Source organism: Prionailurus viverrinus, chromosome A1 (genome assembly GCF_022837055.1).
Source record: "Prionailurus viverrinus isolate Anna chromosome A1, UM_Priviv_1.0, whole genome shotgun sequence".
NCBI classification, from domain to species: Eukaryota; Metazoa; Chordata; class Mammalia; order Carnivora; family Felidae; genus Prionailurus; species Prionailurus viverrinus.
In genome coordinates this window covers 109,682,660-109,696,229 of record NC_062561.1, presented here as the reverse complement: position 1 = coordinate 109,696,229, position 13,570 = coordinate 109,682,660, and the positions used below count along the sequence as shown (strand labels likewise).

The following is a 13,570-nucleotide window of genomic DNA, read 5'->3' as shown; positions in this document are numbered from 1 at the left end:
TGTAGCAGAACACAGCTGCCCACAGCCTCATTGTGGATGTCCAGCGAGCACCGACGCTCAGATGTTTGGGTGGGGTCTGGCTGCAGCTGCACTTGTTATCAGGAGGAATCATAGTTGGGAGCTTAGGGAATCCCTCTGTCCTGGGTGCGCTGCCGTGTTGCCAGAACTTGCTGCAGCAGCAGTGTCCCTGTTCGGTGATCTCCTGGCCAATCTTCTGGTCCAGTCACACTTATCCATCCCTTCTGCCATCAACTCTTGGCCTGACCTCTGCCTTGACGTCCTCAGTGGCCTCCTTGTTACCACTCTGGCCCTTCCCTAGTTTTCCATGAGGTGTCCACATTCAGATTGTGAGTGTCCCTCACCTGCCTTTCCTGTTTCTCATTGGCCACAAGCTTGCTTCCAGGCCCAGTCCTCACTTGTCTCTTTGGCCTACTCTCATCTCTTACATCTAACTTCTAATCTACAGTCATGGTGCCACACCCATATTCATCTCTGGGCCTCTGCATTGCTGTTTCTTCCCTGTTACTGTAACATTCCCCTACTTGGCTAACTCCTGCTTACCCTTCAAGTCTCAGCTAGGTGGTCTTCCCCTGACCATTCCTGACTGTATAGACTAAGCTCCCACAGACTGTAAGCTTACCCCACTCCCAGCTCTTACCATGTTGTGCTCCAATTAGGCAGCTCGTCTTTTGCCTTCTTCACTTGATTGAGGTGTGTGAGGGCAGGGGCGATATCTTGGTCACCAGTGTAGTGCCAGGCACATAGTAGGTACTCATTAAGTATTAATTAAGTATTAATTGAAATTAAGGGGAAGTGATGTTGGGGTGGGGGTATCTGGGTCTGTGGTCCTACCCATGTGAGGTCATTAGGACGGCCCACAGTTGAAGCATGGTGGGGCTGACTTTGGGCAGCCAGGTGATTCTTGGGAGCATCATTGAACCTGTCTGTGGAGACTGAGGGGGAGATGAGGTAGGTTAGGGGTATTTGTGTATGTGTATGTATGAGTGTGTATGTGGAGGTAGGTGGCTTCCAGGCATTAGTTCACATATTTCAACTCGTAGAGTCCTTTCTGGATTCTGTCATCTGACCTTGTAAGGCCCCTAAGTGAGTAGAAACTGTGCTTCCTATCTTTCCTCTTCACAGCAGTGGGAGTCCGGTGTGAGCTGGTGCAGCAGGAGGGTGTTTGCATAGGTTTCTTGGCACAGGAAGCTGCTGTGGTTCAGAAGCCCTCAGGCTCTGGGATGGTAACACTGTCTGAATACAGTTGGAGCAGCCAAGCACAGGTGGTGTTCAGTCAGGGGCAGTTTGTGGGCCTGGTGAGAAAGCAGTCTGTCCAGGCAGATGAGGCAATGGATAAAGAATACTCCACAGGTGCAATTCTGCAGACAGCACAGACCTGGGCAGCACCCAGGGCTAGGCAATGACCGAGTGGGGCAGCAGCAGAGTAGGAATGTCGAGGCCTCAGACTACCACCTTGCCTGGCTTGCAGGATCACGTTGCCTTGGCCAGGGCCACTGCCTGAAAGTCTTCCTCCCTCGCTGGTCTGACCGGTGGGTCTGGCCCCAGTCTCTCTGGGAAAACACTCAAGACAAAGAAGGATAAGTGTGCCTCTCTTCCTGTCTTCCAGCTTGCACGAGCCACTGTTCGTGACCCCAAGACAGGCGTCCTCACTGTGGCCAGCTACAGGGTTTCCAAAAGGTTAGCAGAGGTGATGGCGGTAGTGGTGGTGGGAGGGGGGTGGCTACTCAAGCCCTCTTTCCAGGGCTTTCCTAGTCTCTACTCCTAGTCTCTTTCCTAGTCTCTACTTGGCTTGGCTTGTCCTACTTGCTGGCACCATCCCTACTTACAATACTCACCCTGTGCTGGCCCTGATTCTGGGGACAGAGTGAAGGATCTCACCTAAGCTGCCTTCCCAACCTTCCTGTTTCTCCCTCTTTTGACTTAGCTCATGGCTGGAGGAGGATGATGACCCTGTTGTGGCTCGAGTGAATCGTCGGATGCAGCACATCACAGGGCTAACAGTAAAGACTGCAGAATTGCTTCAGGTATGGCTGGTCCCTGTGACCCTGTGGTTGGGAAGTGTGTATTTCTGGCTACATGGTCTCCCAGGGTGCCCATGACCAGGCTTAGGGAGGCTTGCCCAATGAACTGTATGACTGCACAACGATATGAATATGAAATGACCTTACACAGGGAAGCCAGAATTAAGCATGCCTACTGTCATTCCAACAGTTAGCATTCAACAAATGTTGATTATCTTCTCTGTATCCAAGTATCGTAGTAGAAGCTAGGGATCAGTGGTGGGCATGGCAGGCCCGTTGTGTCTTCTTGACTTTGGAAGCTGAAATCCTGAGTTGTTTTAAGGACACTTCTAAGAGAGCTGTAAATACCTTCAAAGGTCTTGGTTCTGATGCACATGATTCACATGCACTTGGAGGTGACATGTCCTGAGATACATTGGTAGGAAAAGTGAGAGGCCTGGAGAGGCTGGTGAGAGTGGAGTGCTTTTTTCAAAGTACCCCCTGTAGAACCCTGGCTTCCTGCCTTTATTTCCAAGGTGATTGTAAAGACACATGAAAGCTGAGTAAAGCTCCTAATTAATGTATTCTCTGTAGTATATTGAATTCAAATCATTTCTGGCCATCCTCCCTTCTGAACATTGGAACTTCTGGGTACTATTGTAAAGTGATGACCTGTTGGCATTTTTTAAGAGTCCCCTGGGTCTGTCTTTATGGCTAGAGTTTCTCTGTATTTCAGGATTGCTCCTTTCATCTTGATGCTTAGCATTTGGATCTGATCAACAATAGATTTCATTAGAATATTGAAGATCATTTGGAAAAGGTTCTCTGAACTTTTGCAGGATACACTCAAGCAAATCACTGATTTTTTTTTTTTCCTATAGCTGTGACACCAATCAGAAAACCAATTTTGAAAGTCTTCTTTATGGATTTGTTTGAAATCCACTAATTTTGTTTTATTTTATTTTAGTCTATTCTAGTCTATTTTATTTTTTATTTTTATTTATTTTTGAGAAAGAGAGAGCACACACACAGACAGGAGAGGGGCAGAGAGAGGGAGACACAAAATCTGAAGCAGACTCCAGGCTGTGAGCTGTCAGCACAGAGCACAACGTGGGTCTCAAACCCATGATCTGTGAGATTATGATCAGTTGGATGCTTAACCAGCTGAGCCACCCAGGCGCCCCCCCCAACCCCACCCCACCACCAGTTTTTGAAAACTTGCTGATTACCTTTCATTCTTGTGAAAGTTTTATATAATCTTTAGTTCAGCCCAAGCTAGTGTTGAGTTTGTAAGCTTAATTTAATTTTAATGTAGTTCTGTAAACAAGCACATCGGTGGAGGATTTTGATCACTTCTCCTACTTCCACCTTTTTAAGAGTGGTAGGGACTTTCAGTGCACTTGGTGCATCCCTGTTGGCTTTGTTGTGATCCATATCTTCGTGGAGCAGATTTGTTGTCGTTAAGACATCTGCCACTGTTGGAGCCAGTGTTAGGACTCTCACTGCCCCCATCGAGGATGCCATTCTGCTTGATTGGCTGATTGCATGCTTTAAACCAATGGGCTGAGAAGAGTGGGTGGGACTCTGCTCATGGTGCCCTCCTGGCTGGCTTCCCTGCTACACCCTCTCTACCTTATCTCACATGAAATCTAAAAGGCAGAAGCTTCGTACTTGGACTAGCTTATCTGCCACAACCCTGGCTCCATCTTGTCAGGCCTGTCATCATGTTGTAGCTCAATTGATGACTGGGATCTGAATGCCAGGACTCCCTATGGAGGGACTCTTGATGTTGGGACTCTTCTGGAAGACCCAGACCACAGCTGCCCGGGGGCTGAGGCCCCGTTTTTGTTTGCCTTCTTCTAGGAGCTGTCTTGGCATTTCCTTTGCCAGCCAGCAGTGTTGAAAGCTTTGACCCTACATGGTCTTGGGGGACAGCAACTTGGGTTTCAGCACTTGCTTCTAAGTGCTCATTCCACATGGACCATTTAAAGTGTCATTAGAGCCTCGGCACCAGCAAAAGTCTCTAGTCCCTGGTCCTTCAGAATATTACGGGCTTCTGGAAAGGAGCTCATGCTTATGCTCCCTGTTGATACTCTGTCACTTGTAGTCGATGTTTGCTGTAGATCTTTTGGAGGAGAAAGGGCAATTGAGGCTTTATTATGAATTAGACGAAGGCTTGTCTGATAGTGGAAGAGATACTACACTGGCAGGATTGAAGACAGTTATGACTTGATGTCTCAGCCTTATTAGAAAAGTAATTTCTGACCATTTTTGTGTGTGTCTTCACTCTGACCTAAATATCATAAATACCCATGCCTTTCAAATGACTGACTCTTAATACTTTTGTAACAACACATCTAAAGATTAAAATGAATACCTCCTCACAGGAATCAGTTTTTGTTTGTTTGTTTTATAGAGATAGCTCACGCACGAGCAGAGGAGGGGCAGAGGGAGAGCAAGAGAGAGAGAATCTCAACCAGCCTCCACACCCAGCACAGAGCCCAATGTGGGGTTCAGTCTCAAGACAGTGAGATCATGACCTGACCTGAAATCAAGAGTCAGACGCTCAATTGACTGAGCCACCTAGACACCCCAAGAATCAGTTTTGATGTACGGTTGCTAGTTATTAAAGTTGTGAGTCTGGGCCTGGAGTTTGCCCAGATGGTGAATTTGATTGCAAATCCAGAAGCTCCCATGACACTTGCTCTTTGGGGATAGTATTAAGTTGTGTAGACACAATAGCATCAGCACCATGATTGAACTGTAAAAAGATGAGTCCGTTAAAATAATGCAGCTTCTTTCACTCCATTCTATCCAGCTGCAAGCTTAAGCCATCCTATCCAGCAAAGGGGAGTATTGGAAAATGCAGTCATACACTGCAGTTCCAACAGCAAGCAGTGATCAAATTTTGCAGAGTGCATAGCTACAGTAATCACAGTCATATTTAAAATTTTCTTTCAAGTTCCCAGCTAAACTGGACCCAAAGAAAGTGTTTGTAATATTTTATCAACAACTGTAGCACTTCCCTCCTTACATGCACCTTCAGCCTTTGGGCCACTGGCTGAACCAGGCCTCCTTGCACTGTTGACAGGATTTCCCGGTATTTCTGGTACAGGAATCTTGCAGGCCAAGGCAGCGTATGACAGCGTATTTTCATCCCCTGATTGTTTATCAAATTTTATTTCTTTGGACACTGAAAATCATGCTGTCCAAATTCTGCCCTTCCTCACATTTGATACATATTTTCTTTTCCAGTAGGAGGATTTCCTCTCTTGAAAAGTACCTCCTCTCTCCCGCGTGTCTGTAGGTCTCTATTATTGACAATCTTGGAGTATCTCACATCTGACTCTTGGAATCACCAAAAAGGATATGCAGAAAATGCCAACTTCCTAAAGACTAATAGCTGTGCCCTAGAGGTTTTTAGGGTTTCAGTAAGAGACAGTAGCCAAATGCTCCCAGATGGACATTGGTGGTACCACTTGATCTGTCAGCTTCCATAACAAATTATATGCTTCTTCTTGAACTTTGTCTATCAGTCGGGCTACTGTGGCTAAAATAAACGTTTATGACTTAGGACTTACATTGTGGTGATAAACTGTTCAGTCAGGTATTTACAGTTCATAATCTAATTACAGTAAAACCTTGGTTCGTGAGCATAATTCATTCCGGAAACATGCTTATAATCCAAAGCGTTTGTATATCAAAGTGAATTTCAAGAACCATTGGCTCACTTGTGATTATGTATTATTGGGTGTCATGTACTGCTCATATCGCAAGACATCACTTGTTATCAAGTTGAAATTTATTAGAAACGTTTGCTCGTCTTGTGGAACACTTGCAGAAGAAGTTATTTGCATTCCAAGGTTTTGCTATAATGACATCTGGTAGTTGCTGAAGCTAAGATGGCTCAGGTCCTAGTCCAGGTCCAGACTACCACAGGGGCCACCATGGTAGAGCAGCGGTCATTGGCCACACTGCAGCTGGCTGCCCATGTCCCGCTGTTTCACTTGGATACAGAGCTACTCTGTACAGGGAACTGCTGAGAGAGGGGAGTCAGGTACGTTTGCCCTGCTCACTTTGACTAGGAACAGCAACTGGTACACAGTGACACAGTGGGGGCAGGAGCAGTGTCAGGCACCGAGTCACTCCCAAACTAGCGTAAAAAGAAAGTCCCTGTCTTGAGTTTCTTGTTGGCTTTCCTCTGGATTACCTTCTTCTTATCTAGCAATCAAGTAGGGCCCAGGCCAGAGCCTACTTCAAGGAAAGCTCTGTCTGCTGACATCTGAGTGTCCCCAAAGCCCAGAGCTTCTTCCCAGTGGCCTATCCTGTTGTGTTGGGAAAGCACATTTGTGCTGCAGCCTGACCGTTGGACACAGCTGTGGACACATTTAGTTTTTTTTCTGCCAGTGCTGGCAGGGTATAGTTAGAGAGGCTGCACTTGGAGGTTCAGGTTGTTTTAGTTGTTAGGGGGAGATAGTATCCCTGGGGAGAGGGCCTGCTCCAGGACTGTTCATGCTGCTGACAAGGTCCAACGCTGTTCTTTCCCAACAGGTTGCTAATTATGGAATGGGAGGACAATACGAGCCACACTTTGACTTCTCTAGGGTAAGGCCCAGACCACGGGTGCTTTCAGAGGCCCTGCTCCAGCTGGTGAGAGAAAGCTGGAGCTTCTAGGAGCACTTCAACCTCTACATCAGGCCCCCCTGCCTTACCAGGACCACCTGTTTGTTACTGGAGAAGTCCAAATCTGGAAGCATGGGACCTGTGGAGCCCAGTGCAGCCTGGCTGTTTCCCTGTGATGTGGGGAGTATTCCCCCTGCCCCAACTGTCACTTTACCATGATTGTAAAGCATAGAACCTCACTAGGTCTTAGTGAAAGCTGTTCCTGCCCCCCTTCCCCCGTGCCCCAGTCAGGGTTTCCTTTGCAATGATGGTCCATGGTCCAGGCTATATATGGAATACATGCTGAGTGCCCTTCCTTGATCCTTTTGGCCCTGGTCCTGTGAGTGGGGGGTGGAATCATCTGCAAACGTGTGTGAAAGTTGTTGTTTGTTGCAGCGACCTTTTGACAGCGGCCTCAAAACGGAGGGGAATAGGTTAGCGACGTTTCTTAACTATGTAAGTATTCGGGCCAGGTCCACCTGTTCATTCTCACTTAATTTTATAGAAAAATGAGCAAGATGCTTTCAAGCGTTTAGGGACGGGAAACCGTGTGGCCACGTTCTTAAACTACGTGAGTATGATGCATGCAGCTTATGGGTCTTCAGGGGAAACTGGGTCCAGAGTGCTATCTTACATTCATTTCTGTGAGGCCTGATATCACCAGCTGTTGCTTAATGGCTGAGCCCTTCTGGCCCTCAGCTCTCTTCTTGGCTGGAGTAGAGAGTTTACCTTTGTTCCCATCTGTGTGCTTAGACACACCCATGACTTTCATGTCCTTGACCCTTTTTAATGGGCCCACTGCTAGTCAGAACTTTTGAGGTGAGTGCCCTGGAGTGTTCTTTCCTTGGTGGCAGAGTGGGGAGCCTGCCATGAGACGCTTTTAAATGAAAGCTGCCTTTGTTTACCCAGAACTCAGTGGCCTGCCTCCCACCTGCTGCCTGTGCTCCAGCCACATGCCATTGGGTTTACCTGTCACGTGAGGAACAGTTTGCTTTCCCCTATGCTTGGCCCACTTTAAAGAGGCATACAGACTGTCAAGTAACTTAGACATAGAAACCGAGGTCCATCTTTTCCTTTGGTATCTCATTTAAGTGTTTGTGTATGTTTATTATGTCCCGGGGATGGCCATGAACATGCTGGTGAGCAGGACACGTGTGGCCTCTGGTGGGGCTTATGGTCTAATATGAGAGACTCGCTTTAAACATAGAAGTAATTATTTAGTTACCATGGTGATAAGTGCCTTAAAAAAGCTGAGGTTCAGAGACAGCCTCACTGGGGAGTAATGTGTCTGTGGAGACTTGAAGGTTGAGTGGAAATTAGTTGGTGGAACATGCTTCCTGGCAGAGGAGTGAATGTGTGGAGACCTGGAAGAGGGAAGGAGCTGGGGATGTTGGAAAATGGAAGAAGGCTGTTGTGACTCAGGCAGTGCATGAGGTGAGAGTTGCTAGAGAGAGAGAATGGCTTCTGAGACTGACAGGGCCTTTGGTTTCTAGAAAAGAGCCTGGATTTGATCCCCAGCACTATGGGAAGCCATCAAAGGTTTTCATCTTATTCGTTTACCATATGTCTGTTGAGTGCTCTTTAGTCTGTCTGGCATCCATCCTGTGGAAATATTTTTTTTACTCCACCTGTTAATACATTGTAGACAAAAAAAACTTGAAGGAAGCCAGCCAGATGAAAGAGAGGTAGTGCCTTGGGCATGAGTTGAGGCATGCTTTGTGGGCCCAAGTGTAGTCTCCCCACCGTGGAGCCTGTGGTCCATTTAGTTTGAGGTGTCACTGGGAGAAAGCAGTGCCCGCAGAGCTTCACTCTGCCTGCTCACCTAGCTGGACCTTAGGGCTGCCATTCTGGGAAGATGAGGGTGTTGCTAGAACCAGAGAAACAGAGCCCACAGTGGGGGCCACCAATGGTATTGGAAGCAGCAAGGAGCTCCGGGTCAGGGCAGATCACTGGGCACAAGTGCCTTAGGAATGGCCCGGGCCGGAAGGGGATACAAGGGTGGGAGGTGGGGGAGGTCAGTCAAGCATTTTCCGTGTACAGACTGGGATTGTTCCCATCTGAGGATGGCCAGTATGTGGGTCTCCTGCAGGGCTACAGCTCTCAAGAGCCCTTGGCATGGAGCTGTCCTGATGAACCACACAGGTTAAAGCAGGGTTTAGGGAGGGGTAGTGCATGGGGAGAGCCTTTCTTGGGTGGCTGACTGGCTGTAGAGCACAGCCTTCAAGCAGTGCCACTCCTGCTCAGAGAAGGGTAATCTGCACGCTTGTGTCCTTTGTGACTCAGTTGCTCTGAGAGCTTTGGGTATAAAGGCCAAGCTCTATGCCTTCTGTTCTCAGATGAGTGATGTGGAAGCTGGCGGTGCCACTGTTTTTCCTGATCTGGGGGCTGCCATTTGGCCTAAGAAGGTGAGTTCTAGTCCTTGTGGGTCACAGGTTGAAGCACGGCTCAGACCTTATTCCTTTCTCCTCTGAGTTCCATTCCCTGGCCTGCTTGACTCTTACTCTGAGGGGTCTTAGCCCCTTCCTGCCTGAACTCTGACCTTGGGGCCCCAGCTTCCATCTGGGGATATGGATAGGGAGGGAAGTCCCTTGGGGGGAAGGTGGGTTATCAAGCATCCACCCCCTCGTGAAGGGTGGATGCTTTCTGGGGTGCTTGTCTGTTGCTGGAATCTCAGAGCCCTGTCCCTTTGTATGCAGGAAAGTGAGGGTGTTTTTGCTCAGAGAGGGTCTATGGTATTTGGGGTCAAGTCACTGAGCCCAGTATCTGTGGGTGTTGTGTGACAGGCTGTCTCCTTTTCCTAGGGCACAGCTGTATTCTGGTACAACCTCCTGCGGAGTGGGGAAGGTGACTATCGTACGAGACATGCTGCCTGTCCCGTGCTTGTGGGCTGCAAGTGGGGTGAGTGGTTTGGTGGCCTCAGCCTGGGCTCTTATGGTCAGCCTTAGACTCTGAGTTGGGAGATACCTGCTGCCATATTTTTACAACGCCAAGGCTATCTTCCTTTTTGAGGTTTTTTTTTTCCCCCTGCTAAGTGGTTGTCTCATCCAGCCATGTAACTAACCACAATGCTGGTTATGTGTCAGGACAGCTGGTTGGGAATACTCTCAGAGATGCCCAGAGAACTGAGGAAGCCACAGGAAGAATAGCTGCACAAGCATAGTAGGTCCACGATGGCTCCCCAGAGGAATGGACTCTGGCAAGGGGTGAGGGAGCAGTGGGGGAGAACTGGAATAACAGAGGGGAAGGAGTGTCCTAAGCAAGCAAGGCCAATGCTAAAACCAGCATCATAGGTGTGGTGGGGACCAGCCACCTTTGTCATTTGCATAAGGGGAGGCCTGTGGCACAGGGGCCAGGAGATGAGGCTCAAGGCTGGGACCACAGGCTAAAGCTTGAGCTTTGAGCTTTGTTCTGGAAATAGTTGTGGTGAGCCAGGGAGGCTTGAGTGAGGATGACAGGAAGTGATTGCAAAACGTGAGTTTATATTGTCCTGGAGAAGTTGGGGATATTAGTGGTAGTTTCGCAGAAAATTAGGCAGTTAGAAAATAAATGGGGCAACTGCTAACTAAAAGGGCAAAGAAAATGTTGTGCAACAAATGTCAGCATATACTGCTAGGTGGCTCAGGTATAAGTGACACTTATATGACATAATGTAGGCACTGAATATTAATTAAAATTTGTGACTTTATTGGGAAGATAAAAGACACTAAATATATGTGGTTTAGGGATAGAATGAAAGAATTCCAAAATTGAAAGACAAGAGATAGCACTATAAGCATGCTACTTAGAAGTAAGTGGTAGAATATCAGAAGAAACAACTAAAGGAATTGAATGTCCTCTAGAAGTGGAGTTTGGCAGAGAGGGGGTGGGTAGGAGATTGCTCTTTATCACTCTAAGCTTTATAGGCAATTTGCTTTTTTTTCAACTAAGTATATCTTGTACTTTAATTCAAAAGCTCTCTGACTTCAGTAGTATGTGTTAAGGACACAGCTTTAGGTGCATTTGGGACACAGCTCTAGGTGACAGGCAGTGTTAGCACCAGCTCTGCTACTCTGCTACCCACAGCACACAGATTGGATCTGGTGTCCCCCAGGTCCTGAGGTTGATGTCCAGGCACCCATAGTCCTGACGGTCTTCCTCATCCTTAGCTTCTGTATCTCAGTTCCATCCCAGTAATACCAAGCTGCTTGGGGTCCTTGACACCAAGGTGATTCATGCCTTGATGTTTTTCTTGTCCTGTACCCCCTTCCTGGACCCTTTGATATAGGAGTCATCTGCTATGTCCATCATCTGCCCTGGATAACTCCTTTTCAGCTTCATGTCCCAGCCCTGGGTCTCCTCTTCCCTCACATGGTTAGATGGATAGCCTTTGGCTCAGTTTCCATGGCAGCATACACATACCCATCTTTTATCACTGGCAGACATTTGTACAATTAATCTTTTCATATAGGTCTTCCTTACCAGCTCATGAACAACTCGAGTATGACAGCATGTCTTACTCATGTTTGATTATCAGGCCCCAGTCCTGGAGTCATCATGAAGGAGTCATTAATTTTGGATGTTAAACTAATCAACAGGATTGTTAACATAACTTTATTTCTGTTCACAGTCTCCAATAAGTGGTTCCATGAACGAGGACAGGAATTCTTGAGGCCGTGTGGATCGACAGAAGTTGACTGACTTCGTTTTCTGCCCTTCTCCTTCCTGGCCCCACAGCCTATGTCATCCTCAAGTTCAACATGACAGACACCTTTGTATGTTCCAGGCCTTGTCACTTGGATCTTAGTTGGAGTGAATGTTTGTCTGGACCAAAGGGAGAGCCGACTGAGGAGGGTTCTGGGTGACCTGGGTCTCAACCTTTCTGGTTGGCCTGTGCCACCTCTGGCCACAGAGTTTGAGTCAGAGTGGCTACAGCAGAGTCAGGCTGTCTAGCACCTAGCAAGGTGCCTTTGTACCTCAGATGTTTTAGGTGTGAGGTGTTTTAGTGAACCAAAGTTTTGATACCTTGTTTACATATTTGTTTTTATGGCATTTCTATCAATGTGGCTTTAACCAAAAAATAAAATGTCTCTGCCAGAAGCCTTAAAGAGCCTTATTCTGAGTATTTTTTAAGGTGGGTGAGCTTATACCAAGTTCACTATTTCCTGTGCATCTCCTCTGTGTAGGTGGACTCTGGGTAGTGTATACTTGAATGGCAAAACCTTGACCACGGGTTCTAGATATGGTTTCAACACTTACATTTCCAAGCTTCAGTATCCTTTTTGGAAAGTGAGGGCACATAGTCTCTCCTTGACTCCCAGAGAACAGAGAAATCATGTGTGTTCATGACTGGCTGTTATAAATTGAAATTTCTTATTTAAAAATTTTGAGATACATACACAGAATTGTTCACAAAACACAGATGTACAGTTTAAAAAATATGAAGGTGAGTGTGAGCACCCAGCTGACCACCACCTGGGTTAGAGAAGAGATCATTTTCAAATCTGCACCTCAGGAGCCCCTTGTGAGCCTGTTCTGGATCAAATCTCCTGTCCTGCTTTCAGTACCTTTGTGGTAACCATTGTCTCGTGGTTTATGGTACTTACTCCTTTGCTTGTCTTTCTAATTTTACTACCTATGTCTACATCCCTAAATAAGTAGTTATTTTTTTCCCCTGATTTTGTACTTTTTGTAAATGGAATCCATGTATTTTTGGGGCTTTTGCCTTCTTTTGTTTGACAGTTGTTTTTAGTATTCATGCTGTTGTGTAGCTGTAGTTTGTTTTAATATGTAGAGTTGACTCAGTTTTTTAATGTATATTGTAGAACAGACAGTACATAATATAGCCAATATACTGTTGATAGATATTTGAGAAGGTTTCACTTTGTATACTGTGAATAATACTGCCATTTGCATATTTATACATGATTCCTGGTACACATAAACACATTTGTGCATGCAGAATATGTATCTAGCAGTTGAAGTATGGAATCTTACTAGTTAGTCTTCAACTTTACCATATAATGTATTCCAGAGTGGTTATGCACATTCTCATTAGGAGTGAATGAGAGTTCTTGTTATCTCAGCCTTCTCCGATACCTGGTAATGTCCTACTTGTGCATTTTAGGTAACTTGTTACATGTATAGTATTGTCTATTTTAGCATCATTAATGATATTGAACACTTTCTTGTTAGTCCTCATGTTTATGTTTTTTCAAGTCTTTTTCTTACTGATTCACTGGAATTTTTAGTATATTATAGACATAAGTTCTTTGATGCTTATACATTTTGCAAAATATCTTCCTTTTTCTAGTTTGTCATTTCACTCTTAGTTTTGTCTTCTGATGAAGAGAAGTTCTCAATTTTCTCACCACATTTATCAAGCTTTTACTTTTTGATTTATGCTTTTTATATCTTGTTTGAGAAGTTCTTTTGTTCCCCAAAATGATGAAGGTACTTCCTGTATTCTTTTCCAAAATCTTTTATAGCTTTGTCTTTTACATTTATGCCTCTCACATACTTACATTTTATTTTTGTTGGTGCAAGGGTCTTCTTAAAAAGATTCTTTTTTATATTTTGTTAGGATAGAATAGGCTTATGCTACCTACAGTAATAATATAACCTCTCAGTCTCAGTGGCTTAATATATAAAACTGTCTCTCATGCAAAAAAAAATTGCTGGGTTTGGGCAATTGCTACTTATCTAGTGCCATTTAATCTTCTAGTACCTTCCATTGGCAGATCCTAACAGGATGCCAGCTGGTAAGGGAATATGGGAAATGGAATTTACGGAGTTGCAACTCCAATATAACAGCAGAGTATAGAAAGATTCACCCAGGGGCACCTGGGTGGCTCATTTGGTTGAACGTCTAGCTCTTGATCTCAGCTCAGGTCTTGATCTGTCGTCAGGTC

The 13,570-nt window shown here is 45.9% G+C and overlaps 1 protein-coding gene across 8 annotated transcripts in view; it reads left to right on the top strand.

Annotated features, from left to right (window-relative positions):
* Window positions 1-11,767, top strand: part of P4HA2 (prolyl 4-hydroxylase subunit alpha 2) — a 34,746-nt gene extending 22,979 nt beyond the window's left edge. For 3 of the 8 annotated variants that reach the window (XM_047862363.1, XM_047862355.1, XM_047862373.1), the window contains exons 10-16: window positions 1,628-1,698; window positions 1,946-2,045; window positions 6,573-6,626; window positions 7,189-7,254; window positions 9,020-9,088; window positions 9,485-9,581; window positions 11,290-11,767. In XM_047862363.1, the coding sequence (XP_047718319.1) occupies window positions 1,628-1,698; window positions 1,946-2,045; window positions 6,573-6,626; window positions 7,189-7,254; window positions 9,020-9,088; window positions 9,485-9,581; window positions 11,290-11,360 (528 nt within the window). In that variant the 3' untranslated portion in view covers window positions 11,361-11,767. Of the gene's footprint in view, window positions 1-1,627; window positions 1,699-1,945; window positions 2,046-6,572; window positions 6,627-6,736; window positions 7,140-7,188; window positions 7,255-9,019; window positions 9,089-9,484; window positions 9,582-11,289 lie in introns of those variants that run through there. The other 5 variants (XM_047862416.1, XM_047862383.1, XR_007152926.1 and 2 more) reach the window with 5 other exon arrangements.
* The last annotated feature ends 1,803 nt before the right edge of the window (window positions 11,768-13,570 follow it).